The sequence below is a fragment of the Orycteropus afer genome, unplaced genomic scaffold, assembly GCF_000298275.1.
Source record: "Orycteropus afer afer isolate SDZICR_OR568_19922 unplaced genomic scaffold, OryAfe1.0 scaffold00181, whole genome shotgun sequence".
Classification (NCBI taxonomy): Eukaryota; Metazoa; Chordata; class Mammalia; order Tubulidentata; family Orycteropodidae; genus Orycteropus; species Orycteropus afer.
In genome coordinates this window covers 6,757,905-6,770,905 of record NW_006921768.1, presented here as the reverse complement: position 1 = coordinate 6,770,905, position 13,001 = coordinate 6,757,905, and the positions used below count along the sequence as shown (strand labels likewise).

General features: G+C 35.4%; 1 protein-coding gene across 1 annotated transcript in view; it reads left to right on the top strand.

Annotated features, from left to right (window-relative positions):
- The window catches only part of PREX2 (phosphatidylinositol-3,4,5-trisphosphate dependent Rac exchange factor 2), a 466,421-nt gene that overhangs the window by 339,454 nt on the left and 113,966 nt on the right, over window positions 1–13,001 (top strand). Inside the window, exons 32-34 of the mRNA XM_007947357.2 lie at window positions 2,720–2,937; window positions 5,349–5,451; window positions 9,923–10,066. Coding sequence (XP_007945548.1) covers window positions 2,720–2,937; window positions 5,349–5,451; window positions 9,923–10,066 — 465 coding nt within the window. The remainder of the gene's footprint in view (window positions 1–2,719; window positions 2,938–5,348; window positions 5,452–9,922; window positions 10,067–13,001) is intronic.

The window sequence follows — 13,001 nt, the reverse complement described above, 5'->3', positions numbered from 1 at the left end:
TGCCTCATAGGAACAGGCCTTCGGCTGGTGATGGTTCTTTCCAATTAGATACTCAATAAGAACTTATTCTCAGATTATAGGTAGGAGTTTTCCTGCTAAAGAAGTATTTTTAAAAATTCACGCATATTTTCTGCTTCATTAAAGAAAAAAGAAATAAAACTAAAACAACAAACCATTTGCCTTGGAGTCTCCTTTGACTCTAGACAACCCCATGTGTGTCAGAGTGGAACTGTGTTCCATAGGGTTTTCAATGGCTGATTTTTTGGAAGTAGATCAACAGGTTTTTTTCTGAGACACCTTTGGGTGGACTAAAACCTCTAGCTGAAAGTGTTAACTGTTTTCACTACTGAGGGAGTCTCCTTAGTTATGTTGTTGTTGTTGCTATGTACTGTTGAGTCGGACCGACTCATAGCGACCCCTCCTTGGGTTTCTGAAGCAGTATCACTATGGAAGTAGATTGCCCAACCTTCCTTCCGAGGAGTGACTGGTGCGTTTGAACCACCAGCCTTCTGGTTAGTAGTACCAGAGCTCCTCTGCTTAGTTATAAGATCACTGAAAAGGAAAACAAGATTATCCTAGGAAGTTATAGGGCATTTGTTTTACGTATTTGGTTTCTAATTCCAAATCTCAGCATCCTGGGTGCACATTTGGACTAACAAGCTATCTGAATTACCCTTTTAAGTCAAACTAAATCCAGCCATTTGAAAAAGTCAAAGAAGGAATATATACATTTTCATTTCACTTAATTTGTTTGTTAATTACCTTCAGAGCTCATTTTCCCCCATCATTCAGTAAACATTTTATTGTTCGTCTACTCTGTGTTAGAAATTGTGCTAACCACTAGGTGCTTTGTTTCTTTCTTGATCGAGCATTGATAGACAATGTTTGTTCTCATTTTAGCCATTTTATAGTTACCTGTAAAATATTTTCCCCCATATGTTAGAATGGAAAACATGGTGTAGAACTACTCATGGGAAATGCCTAGCACATGTTGTTAGTTACAATAAATTATACTATATGGAATTGCCATATTCAATAGTCTTTGACTACAAAAACAACAACTTCATATAATTCTACTCATTAAATGAATATTTTCAACTTAAAATTAAATATTTTTAGCATTTAATACTTTCTTTTATAGAATTTCCAAGAATAGGTATTATTAAGGGTGTAACTGAGTAACACACAACAACTACCTTATGTATACACAAGTCTTTTACAGTTATTGAAAACAGATGTTCAGTGTTCTTTGTAAACAACTTAAAATTTATGAATACAGCACTGAATGAAAGTAGCATTTATTTTTATATTATACTCTAATATTGACAATATTTTTTCATTCCAGAATATTTAATAACCCCAAGAAATATGCAATACACTTTTGGAGTCTCTTGTTTTTTCCCTTTGTTGTTCACCTAGTTGGAAGTGATTTTTTTCATTATGCAAATGTGTGGTTTGGTGTTTATGAGGTTCATATATATTCAACCACCCAAAGAGAAAGGAAGTGAACCCCATGTGGTCAGAAATCACAGCTTGTTTCCATTTGAGGAAAAAAAAAAAAAAATAGAGCCTCCAAGTGGGTATTCATGTGGCAAACTTTCCTTCAAAATGAGCCTATCAAAAATTCAGTCAATTGCAGGATAAAAACTTAGTAGAAATTAATTTTTGCTAAAACTCATGTCAAAAAATAAGAAATTTCTGAGCTAGGAATATTTATAGCTCTGGAGGTTGAACAGCTAAATTAAGGAGATATAGATTTCTTTATTATTGCAAACAATTGGATATCAAATTATAGTCTTTCTTCCATGTGCATTTCAAAGTAATATTTGAAGAGGCTTAGTCTGGTAGCATAGTGGCTAATGCACTCGACTGCTAACCAGAAGGCTGGCAGTTCAAACCCACCAGGCACTCCTTGGAAGGAAGGTTGGGCAATCTACTTCCATATTTATACTACCTTGGAAACCCAAGGGGGGTTTGCTGTGAGTCAGCTGTGACTTGATGACGCATAACAACAACAACAAAGTAGTTAATTTAAAACAAAAAATTTGCATTAATGATATTGGGTTTCATTTGCCAGCACAAACAGAATGTGAACTTTGAGTTTCCTGCAGTAAAGTGTCATACACTTACACATCAATAAAAGAAGGAAAAATAATGAAGGCTTATTTTTTTCCCTAGGTTTTATTAAAAAAAAAAAAAAAATCAATGATTGCTGAATAAGGTCATCAAAATGATTAATAAAAATGATTTTCATATTTCTAACGTTTTTGAACCACTGATCTTCAGATTAGCAGTTAAGTCTCTTATTCACTATGCCCCCAGAGCTCCATAGTGTCTCCTAGAGATCATATTTGATAAAATGTATGTGTTCATTGATAGAGTTCGGATTCACATTTTTCACATGGTATGAGTTAGGCAAAAGGAGCTCTGGTAGCATAGTGCCTAAGGCACTTGACTGCTAACCAGAAGGCTGGCGGTTCAAACCCCCCAGCTACTCCTCGGAAGTAAGGTTGGGCAATCCTACTTCCGTAGTGATAACTGCCTCGGAAACCCAAGGAGGGGTCACTATGAGTCAGGGCTGACTCGACGGCACGTAACAACAACAACAACATGAGTTAGGCAAAGAAATGAGGTAGTAGTGAATGTAAATGTTTACTGAATTGGTTTTATCTATCTGTGACATTTTTCAAAGCTGCTTTTATCCTCTCCTGGCTAACAGACAGTGAGACACAGCTCCGGAGAGACATGGTGTTCTGCCAAAGCCTTGTGGCTACGGTCTGTGCCTTCTCTGAGCAGCTCATGGCGGCCTTAAACCAGATGTTTGACAACAGCAAAGAAAATGAGATGGAAACTTGGGAAGCCAGTAGACGGTGGCTGGACCAGATAGCGAATGCAGGTGTTCTTTTTCACTTTCAGTCCTTGCTGTCACCAAACCTGGTAAGAAACACATTGACTCCCACTGTCTTTGTCAACCATAAACTACGTTGTAACATATTCCCTAAATAAGAAGTGGTTTTTCCTTTTCCCCTCATTATCCTACTTCATTATTTTATCAGCAGTCACTCAGCTACTTTAAGAGAATATATTTTTCCATTGTCATTCAAGTCTTATAAGTTATGCATTCTGCATAACTTCTTTCCTGATTAATTTTTTTTTGTCTGTGGCTGCTAGCAGCTGAGAAAGCTACCATCTGTTACTGATTCTTGTATCTCTAAGCACTTACTGGGAAAGGTCATCAGAGAAAGAGGGTCTTTCTGCTACTGTTATTAATGAAAAGTCTATTTCTAGTCACAGACCAAACCTGCCTTGAAACCAACACTCCCACTGAGGTTGATATTCTGAGGCATCCTTCATAGAAGAGCTCAGACAACTTGCATCTGACAATCTACTTAAAATTTGCATATGTTAAATAATTATAGTGCCTGCCTTTGTATGTGTGTTTGTCCTGTTAAATCTAAGAACATTGCTATAACTACTGTAGAATTTTCCACGTGTAGCATCTGTTTTCGCAGTAGATATGAAGAAAGCATCTTGAAATATTTCACAAATAAAATTGGGATGAACTGAGAGTGTTTTCACATACATTAACTGTGTCTCTGATAGTTATCATGATGTTAAAAGACAAAGATATTCACTTTCATATGTAAACCTCAGGTGCTCATTAAATAGAGTTGTGATTTTAAACATGAGATGCTATTTTCATCTATCATATTACACATAGAAAATGTAGCTACCAAGCAATATGGTTGAATTTTTAAATAAACATATATTGTTTTATACATAAAAATAGTGTTTTATTTCAATGATGATGAGAGTAAGGAGATGATTTCACAGTCACAGAAGATTCTGGAATTGTAAGATAAGGACGTCCATCTAAGTGTACTGCAGAGAGACAGAAGTTTATTCTTTCGAAAAAAGACTAGGCACACCACATGTGTGATCTATTTCTTATTTAGTTGCTAATAAAACCAAAGGAGAAGATTTAATTAAAGAACAATCTGAAATAAGGTACTTTTGGGAAAATTTTAAGAATAAAATAAAAATTAATCATTATTTATCAAATATATTTTACATAAAATCACTGCCGTCAAGTGGATTCGACTCATAGTGACCCCTCCTTGGGTTTCTGAGGCAATATGTCTACAGAAGTAGATTGCCCAATCTTCCTTCCGAGGAGTGGGTAGTGGGTTTGAACTGCCATCCTTCTGGTTAGCAGGCAAATGCCTTAGGCACTATGCCACCACAGCTCCCATATTTTGCATAAGATAATGTCTGCTCAACCCACTTCCTAACAAATGGTAGGCATTAAGCAGTTGAATGAATGGATGAATAAATGAGGATTAGTTTCTAATTTTACTTGGGAAAAAGAAAACAAAACTGTAGTCTTATCAGATGCTGGGTTGCTTTTACTTTAAACTTAATTTTATTTGAAATTTCAAGGAAAGGAGAAAATATTTGCCGATTATATATCTCATAAGTGACTTGTATCTAAAATATATAAAGAACTCCCAAAACTCAACAATTGAAAACAACCCAATTAAAATATGGGCAAAAATTTGAATAGATATTTCTTTAAAAGAAGATCAAATGGCCATTAAGTTGATACTTATATATTGATGGTGGGAATGTAAAATAGTGTGGCCATTTTGGAAAATAGTTTGACAGTTCATCAAAGAGTTAAATATAGAGTTTCCATATGACTCAGCAATTCCACTCTTAGGTATATACCAAAGAGAAATGAAAACTCATGTCCACACAAAAACTTGTACACAAATATTCATAGCAAAATTGTTCATAATAGCCAAAAAATAGAAAAAACCCAAAGACCCTTCATCTGATGAATGGATAAAAAACATTGTGGTATAACATTCCATACAATAGAATATTATTTAGCTATAATAAAAAACGAAATACTAATGTGCGTTACAAAATGGATACTCTGAAAACATCATGCTATGTGAAAGAAGCCAGTCACAAAAGACCACATTGTTTGATTCCATTATTATGAAATGTCCAAAACTGGCAAATCTGTAGAGACTGAAAGTAGATTGGTGGTATCCTGGGGTTGTGAATTGGAAAAAGGGGAATGGGGAGTGAATGCTACTGAGTATGGGTTTCTTTTTAAAATGCTCTAAATGTAGATAATGGTAATGTATTTACAACTCTGTGAATATGCTGAAAACTCCTGAACTGTACACTGTGGGAAATTTTATAGTATAAATTCTATTCCTATAACACTGAATTAAACAAAAACAACACAACATTAAATGAAGCTGTTTTTGATCTGGTATTATATTTCATTACATCATATTATATTATTATATATTGTTTTTCTTATTTTTTTCTAGACAGATGAACAAGCCATGCTAGAAGATACACTCGTTGCACTATTTGATTTGGAAAAGGTTTCCTTTTACTTTAAACCATCAGAAGAGGAACCACTTGTTGCAAGTACATAACTAAGTATTTTATAGAATTTCTTTGACATTAAGCAATAACATATAGTGTAAATTTTATATTAATATGTTTGATATGTGGTTTAAATGATTTTGTTAAAATATTTATATTTAGGGTAACATAATTCATAGCAATAAACTATGAAAGTGTTGGAAAATATATATTATTTGAATGTAAAGATGATTCTAAATTTTATTTTCATCCATTACCTGTACATCCAAACTTTTACTAATATATATAATAATATAGCAAAAATGACTGAATTGAATTTTCACTCTTTATCTCCAATTCATTGTTTACAGAATGTGTTGGTAGACAGTGAAAATAATGACTTAGAGCCAAAAAGAAATGGAGGAGACCTAAGTCCTACTCATATTGTATATAATTTAAATCTAAACCAATTGAGAGAGAGATTGTGACTGGTTGATGTGATAATAACTGATTAAAAGTCTAATTTAATTTTGAAGGAATAGACACATATTTTACCTTTTTTGTTTGTTTAAAAATGAAAATTGATAATACGATCATCTGAGTGTCTAAATATTTTAATGTATACAGATATACTTACATTCCAAGGGGATCAAAACATTTTCCCACTCTCTTGGGTGCTGGAGATACAACAGTGAACAAGATAGAAAAGGGTTTTGCTTAGTTGGATGTTGTACCATACAAAAACTCACTGCCATCGAGTTGATTCTGACTCATAGCAATCTCCTTTGGCTTTCTGAGGCAGTAAATCTTTACCAAAGTAGATTTCTCAGTCTTCCTTCCATGGAGTGGCTGATGGGTTTGAACTGCCAACCTTCTGGTTAGCAGTCAAATGCCTTAGACACTATGCCGCCAGAGTTCCTTACATGGTACCATAGGATAAATAAATGAAACAGTAGAAATCAAGAAACCTGAGTTCAGATCCAGGGACTCCATTATTATCTGCAAAAAATGAAAATAATAGCCTTGTTCGCTTGCTTTAGACACAAAGGGTGGTAAAATTAAATAAGATAAGATATTTGGAAGACTATAGCATTATATATAGCCCATGGTAACATTCATTAATATTTGCATACTTTCTCCTCACATTATTATGTTGCATTTTTCTTTTAAGTTACATTTATACCATTACCTATAGTTTTATTTTTTTGCATGAAAAATAATGAGATTCTGGATGCCAAGCAAGCAGGACTAAAAAGTCTGGATTAATGACATTTCATTGTCAGAGAAGAAATCATTATTGAGAATGTATAATGTTCTAAACATTGAACTAAGTAAGCTCTGGATACATACCAGCAAACCAACTGCCATTGAGTCAGCTCTGACTCACGGTGACTCCACAGGTGTCAGAGCAGAACTGCACTCCATAGAATTTTCAGTGGCTGATTCTTGAGAAGTGGGTCACTAGACATGACTTCTGAGAAGCCTGGGGGTGGACATGAACCTCACACCTTTAGGTTAGCAACTGAGTATGTTAACCATTTGTACCACCCAGGAACAAATGGTGAATAAGTAAACCATGGTGAATAAATAAAACAAAGATCATGTTTTTATGGAGCATAGAGAGTAGTGAGATGTGCAGAGGAATAAATAGGCAATTTTACCCACTTTGATGATAGGGAACATACAGGATACTTCCAGAGTTATATAATTAGTGAAGGAAGAATAAATTAACTAAATTATTAGGGTGTATATATTTAAATTTATTTTGTGGCATATCTGCATTTCTAAGAGAATAGCATAATGACAGCAGGTCTTCCCCTTCCATGATGATAGTGTTATAGGTAGTTTTATACGAATTAATTAATTAAGAGGGTGGATATTTTTGAATCCTGTAATTCATGTACAGGCTAGGCATTGTGCCTGGAGCTGTGGTTGCCATGTTAATAAAACAGACCTGGTCTTTGTCTTTGTGGAGCTCACAGCTTAGTTGGTACACAGTGAAAAAGGAATTAAATACCAAGATCATTAGAACTGTGATCAATCCTATGAAGCAAATAAGGAGATGCATAAAGAATATGGAGTGGGGTGGCTCATTTCTAAGAAATGACCAGGGAAGGATTGTCTGCAGAAGAGGCTTTTCAGGTGAGACCGGAAGGACAAGAAAGACCTAATCCTACAGAAGATCAGGGAAGAGCAATCCAGGTGACAGGGATAAAGAATTTATTAGTCAAAGACTTATTTTCAAAGTCATTGGCCTACTCACGGTTTGGGGGCCATGTCTACAGAGATGGGATGTTGTCATTGAAACTCCTAAGATGAATCCCTCTCTACAATGATATCAGAGCCTTTTTCCTTATGCAATAATGGTTTTGAAGTTTTTGATCATCACCACCACCATCCATCAGTTTGCTGTAATATGGTAGGTTATATGTTGCTGTGATGCTAGAAGCCATGCTACCGGTGTTACAAATACTAACAGGATCACTCATGGTGACCTAGTGATCTGCTTCCAAAAATTAGCCCATTAACATCTTATGGATCACAACAGAACATTGTCTGACTTGCTTACTTTAAACTTGTTATCAGGAGGGATCAATTGCTGGAGGAGGACATCATGTTTGGTAAAGTAGGCCATAGGGAGTGAGGGGACCCTTGGTGAGATGGATTAGCACAGTCACTGCAGTGATGTACTTAAGCATGGCAGAAATTCTGAGGATGACTCAGGATCAGGCAACATTTTGTTCTGTTGTACAGAAAGGTCATGAGTCAGAGTTAACTTGATGGCAATTATCTATGTCTCTAATAATTAAACTGAAAGACAAAACTAGTTGCTTTCGATTCAGTTCTGGCTCATAGAAACCCCATGTGTGTCATAATAGAACTGTGTTCTGTAGGATCTTTATAACTATGCCCTTTCATGGGCAGATCTCCAGGCCTTTCAGCGAAGGTACACCTGGGTGAGTTCAAACCACCAGCCTTCCAGTTAGTAGCCCAGTGGTGGATCCTTTGTCCCACCCAGGGACTCCAATGTAATTATTACCTTGCCCTAATCATCAAGTTTGTTTTTCATGGTGAATAAATTCCCACAAATGAGGTAATAATTTTTAGGCCATCAACACAGCATAATATATTTTTGATCTGAGTTCAGGGAATGAAACATGCAAAGCCTATACTAATTTTTTGATAGTGGTCACTGTGGACTCGATTCCTTGGACGCTACTTAAGAAAGTGTACCCCAAGGACTCATTTTGTTTAGAATGTAAATAAGGCAGCTGCCTTGGGAGATTTTGATTCCAATCCATGTATCGCTAACTTCTCATTTAGTTAAGTGAGACATCTGGTGTGTCAAAGTGTAACGAAGTTTCCTATTACAGAATTTTACATACAGAACAGTAATAAATCTGTTGCTTTAGGTAATGAGTATCTGATTTAATACCCCTTCACTGCATAGTGCTATAAGTATGCCTACCTTGAACTTGATACCTTTGAGCACTTTCATGTACTAAAAAAACAAAAAAACAAACTTGTTGCTGTCATGTCAATTCTGATTCATAGCAACCCTATGGAACAGAGAATAGCCAACCTGTACTTATTGCAATCTTTATGGAAGATTAGAAGGCTGTAATCTTTATGGAGGATCCCTGGTGGTAGGGTGGTTAAAGCACTTGGCTAAGTGAAAGGTCGGTGGTTCAAACCCACCAGCCACTCTGTAGCAGAAAGAAGTGGCAGCCTGCTTCTATAAAGATTTACAGTAATAGAAACCCTGTGGGGCAGTTCTGTCCTGTCCAATAGGGTCACTGATTTGAAATAGCTCAACAGCAATGGGTTTGGGTTTTTGTTCTTTTAACTCTTTATAGAAGACTTTTTCTTGCAGAACAGCTGGTGGGTTCAAACCGCTGACCTTTTGGTTGGCAGCTCAGCACTTTAATCACTGTGACACCAAAACTCACTGCCGTCAAGTCAGATCTGATTCATAGTGACCCCTCATTGGGTTTCCAAGGCAGTATCACTACAGAAGTAGATCACCCAATCTCTTCTTTCCAAGGAGTGGCTGGTGGGTTTGAACCTCCAGCCTTCTGCTTAGCAGTCAAATGCCTTAGGCATTACACTACCAGAGCGCCCCTGTGACACCAGGGCTCCTTATTAATATACAGAGAAAGCTGAGAGAGCAGGAACTTAACGAGACTGCCTTTTTTTTTTTCCAGGTCTCAAGTTTTCTACCTTTGACAGGGTGGCAATCTTACCAATTTTCTGTCATTTGTTTTAATGGGAAATATTTTAGTTTTCTTTCTCTGAATGGTTTCCACCTTACACAGATTCCGGCTTTCAGAGGTTTACTGTATTAGTTTCTGGTAATTTTCAGACTGCCACATCTTGCTCCTGCAGAGCAACTGGTGAGTTTGAACTGCTGATATTTTGGTTAGCAACCTCTGTGCTACCAGGGCTCCTTAGGATTTTTTTTTTTTTTTAAAAGGTTAACAAATATACCATATCCTGCTTTTAGGAAATAATATAGTATTAAATTTCGTTTTAGATGTTCCTCTTACATATCAAACAGAAGGAAGCCGGCAAGCTCTTAAAGTTCATTTCTACATCGATAGTTATCATTTTGAACAATTGCCTCAACGGTTGAGAAATGGAGGAGGGTTTAAAATTCATCCTGTTCTTTTTGCACAAGGTAATCTGATTTCCTTTTGATTCTTCCTGTACTTAAATTATTTTGTCCTTTTCAAATTTTATTACAAATTTAACTGTAATGATCACATTTTTTTCATTAATTCAAAAATTCTCTCAACGAACTTAATAATATATTCACTGCTAGGGATGTACATTAGTAAAATGATCTCATGTAGATTACATATTTAACCAACAGGATTGTAGCATGATTTATAATGAAGAAGCAACATTGTTTTAAATAAATAAAGGTAAATTAAATAGATATAAATAAAATAAACAGACCAAATTCATTGCCTTCAAGTCAATTGCAAGTCATAGCAACCATATAGGACGCAGTAGAACCACCCTAAAGGGTTTCTGAGGCTATAAATCTCTATGGAAGCAGACTGCCACATCTTTCTCCCATGGAATGGGTAGGCTGTGTCTGCTGACCTTTCCACATTTAACCACTGCACCACCAAGGCTCCTAAATTGTGGTAGAGCCATTAAAACTGTGTGGCTACAAATATTTTATGACATGAAAAAAAAAATTTTATGACATAGAAAAGATTACAGAAAAAGAATTTATATTATAGTCTTAATTATATCACAAGTATGCATGTATTTACATTTATGTCAAAATGTTTTTAGTAACTATCATTGGGTGGTTAAATTGATAAGTTGTTGTTATTTTAGTTTTTCTATATTATGCAATTTTTTTGTTAGTAAATATGTATTTCCTTTTTAAACACACTTTATTTTATCTTTTGAAATGAAGAGTGATCGTCAACTGCAGCAGAAGGGATCAAGGTTAGCATGAGTAAGAAGCTTCTTACAGTGAACTTAGTTTCTAAGGGAAGGAGTTGGATCTTTTTGATTTCTGGGTCCACAAAACCCTGCTTTGAAGAGATCAAAAGTCCAGATTGTTGTGTAGTCTCTTCTAGTTTATGATTCTAATAAAGAAAGGAAAGCATGCTGTGGCCACAAGATTGCATCAATTTCTCTGAGTAGTATCATAGGGCATTTCATTTTTCCATCTTTTGAGTTTTCATTAACTGCACTGGTTTTCTGTGGAATTTTTATATCCTAATAAAAAATGGGAAGAGCAGATGGGATGAAATCAGTCTAGATAATTAAAGAGCAGACAGACATATGAAATCAAAATTCACTACCAAGTAGAAATTCTGCTGTGTACTACATGTATGCTATTTAAAAAATGCTGAATTCTGAAAGATAGATTACTCTTTTTTTCATTTGCCATAGTTCAAAACTGTGACTACGTCAGATAGATACTAGGCAATCACATACTACATACACATACACATAAAAGGTCTTAGGACTTATTAGAAGATATTTTCATTTCTCATTGGAAGACTGTGATTATAAGGAGGATCAATGTACAAGATTCTGTAATGAAAAGGAATAAAATAAAAAAGAAACTAAGCAAAAACAGGATCTTTGGAGATATGTTAGGAGAATAGTTTAACCTAAAATATATTAAAACGTTAGTACAGAGATAATTTTAGAAGGTACGGCAGGTTGCTAATTGGAAATGTTAACTTACGTAGGGTTTAACCAGAGCTTGCATTAGTTAAAGCCTCTTTGCTTCTTTTTCTTCCTTCTTTTTTTCTTTTTTAATTTTGTCTTTGAAATCATTTCTGAAATGACAGATGGCACTAAGCATCTTTACAAAAATTACATTCATGACACATCAGTCATAAATAGCTGAATAATCACACCTAGCAGCAAATGTACATAGGAAAAATTGGAAGATTGTTTTTCAAGTTAACTTTTCTTTTATAATTTTCCTAAGGAAAATTTAAGAATAGTTGGTAAATGTATATTATGTCAGAAGAACAGTATCTCTGTAAAATTTAAAGTTTAAAATGCAATTTAAATAACAACATTAGGCTTTGTTACTCTTTCAACAGTAAGATTTGAAAAATGAATTAAATGAACAACAGTGGAAATATTTCTGCCATTGAGGTCACAGATTGGCAAAGAAGACTGAGAGGTAGTTTGTCTCACTAAAAATCTCTCTGTTATAAAGATTGTTTATTAAAAGGGGGTGTAAAAGTTCTTGTACACTCATAAGACCACTAGGTATCATTAACTTCTCTTAAAAAAACCAAATCCACTGCGGTCAAATAGATTCCAACTCCTAGTGACCCCTGTTGGGTTTCCGAGGATTAGCCCCTCTTAGTATTACTAAAAAGGGAGTTCTGATGGCGTAGTGCCTAAAGCATTTGACTGCTAACCAGAAGGTTGGTGATTCAAACTCACCAGCCACTCCATGGAAGGAAGACTGGGAAATCCACTTCTGTAAAGATTTACCACCTGGGAAACCCAAAGGCCGTTGCTGAGAGTTGGAATTGACTTGATGGCAGTGAGTTTGGTTTGGTTTTGGTTTACTATTCCTGAAATTGCAAGAAGCACAAGAAATTCACATTTAGTTAGTAGAAATTAGCATCTGGGAATTGAAAGAGGTAGTAAATGTGAGTTCCAACTAGGGGCTGTTACCTGGGATAAAAGTTTGTTTGGAAGGTTTAAGTTTTGTGTGTACATGGGTCTTTTTAGCAAATAGAGAAAAGAAAAAAAAAGTGAATTTGAAAATTTCCTGGGAAATGTACTAAAAACAGCCTTCCTGAAGTATCACTTTCTTCCTATTTTTCTTCCAGGTTGGAGTTGCAGACAAAGGAAGGGTAGGCACATGGTTGATATAGATAACAGATCTACTTTAGATCAGGAATTCCAGGGTTTGTGGTAAGCAGGGTACACTTCAGGGAACATATATTGCTAAAGGCCAGAGTTCCAGGAGAACAAAAATAATGACCAGAATTACTGGTCAGATGAAATCTGGTGAGACTCCCAATACTATGGCCCTGAAGTACATTTGGCGCCTGGAATAAAACTCACCCCCAGGTGCGGGTTCAGCCCAATTGTTAACAAGATGTACA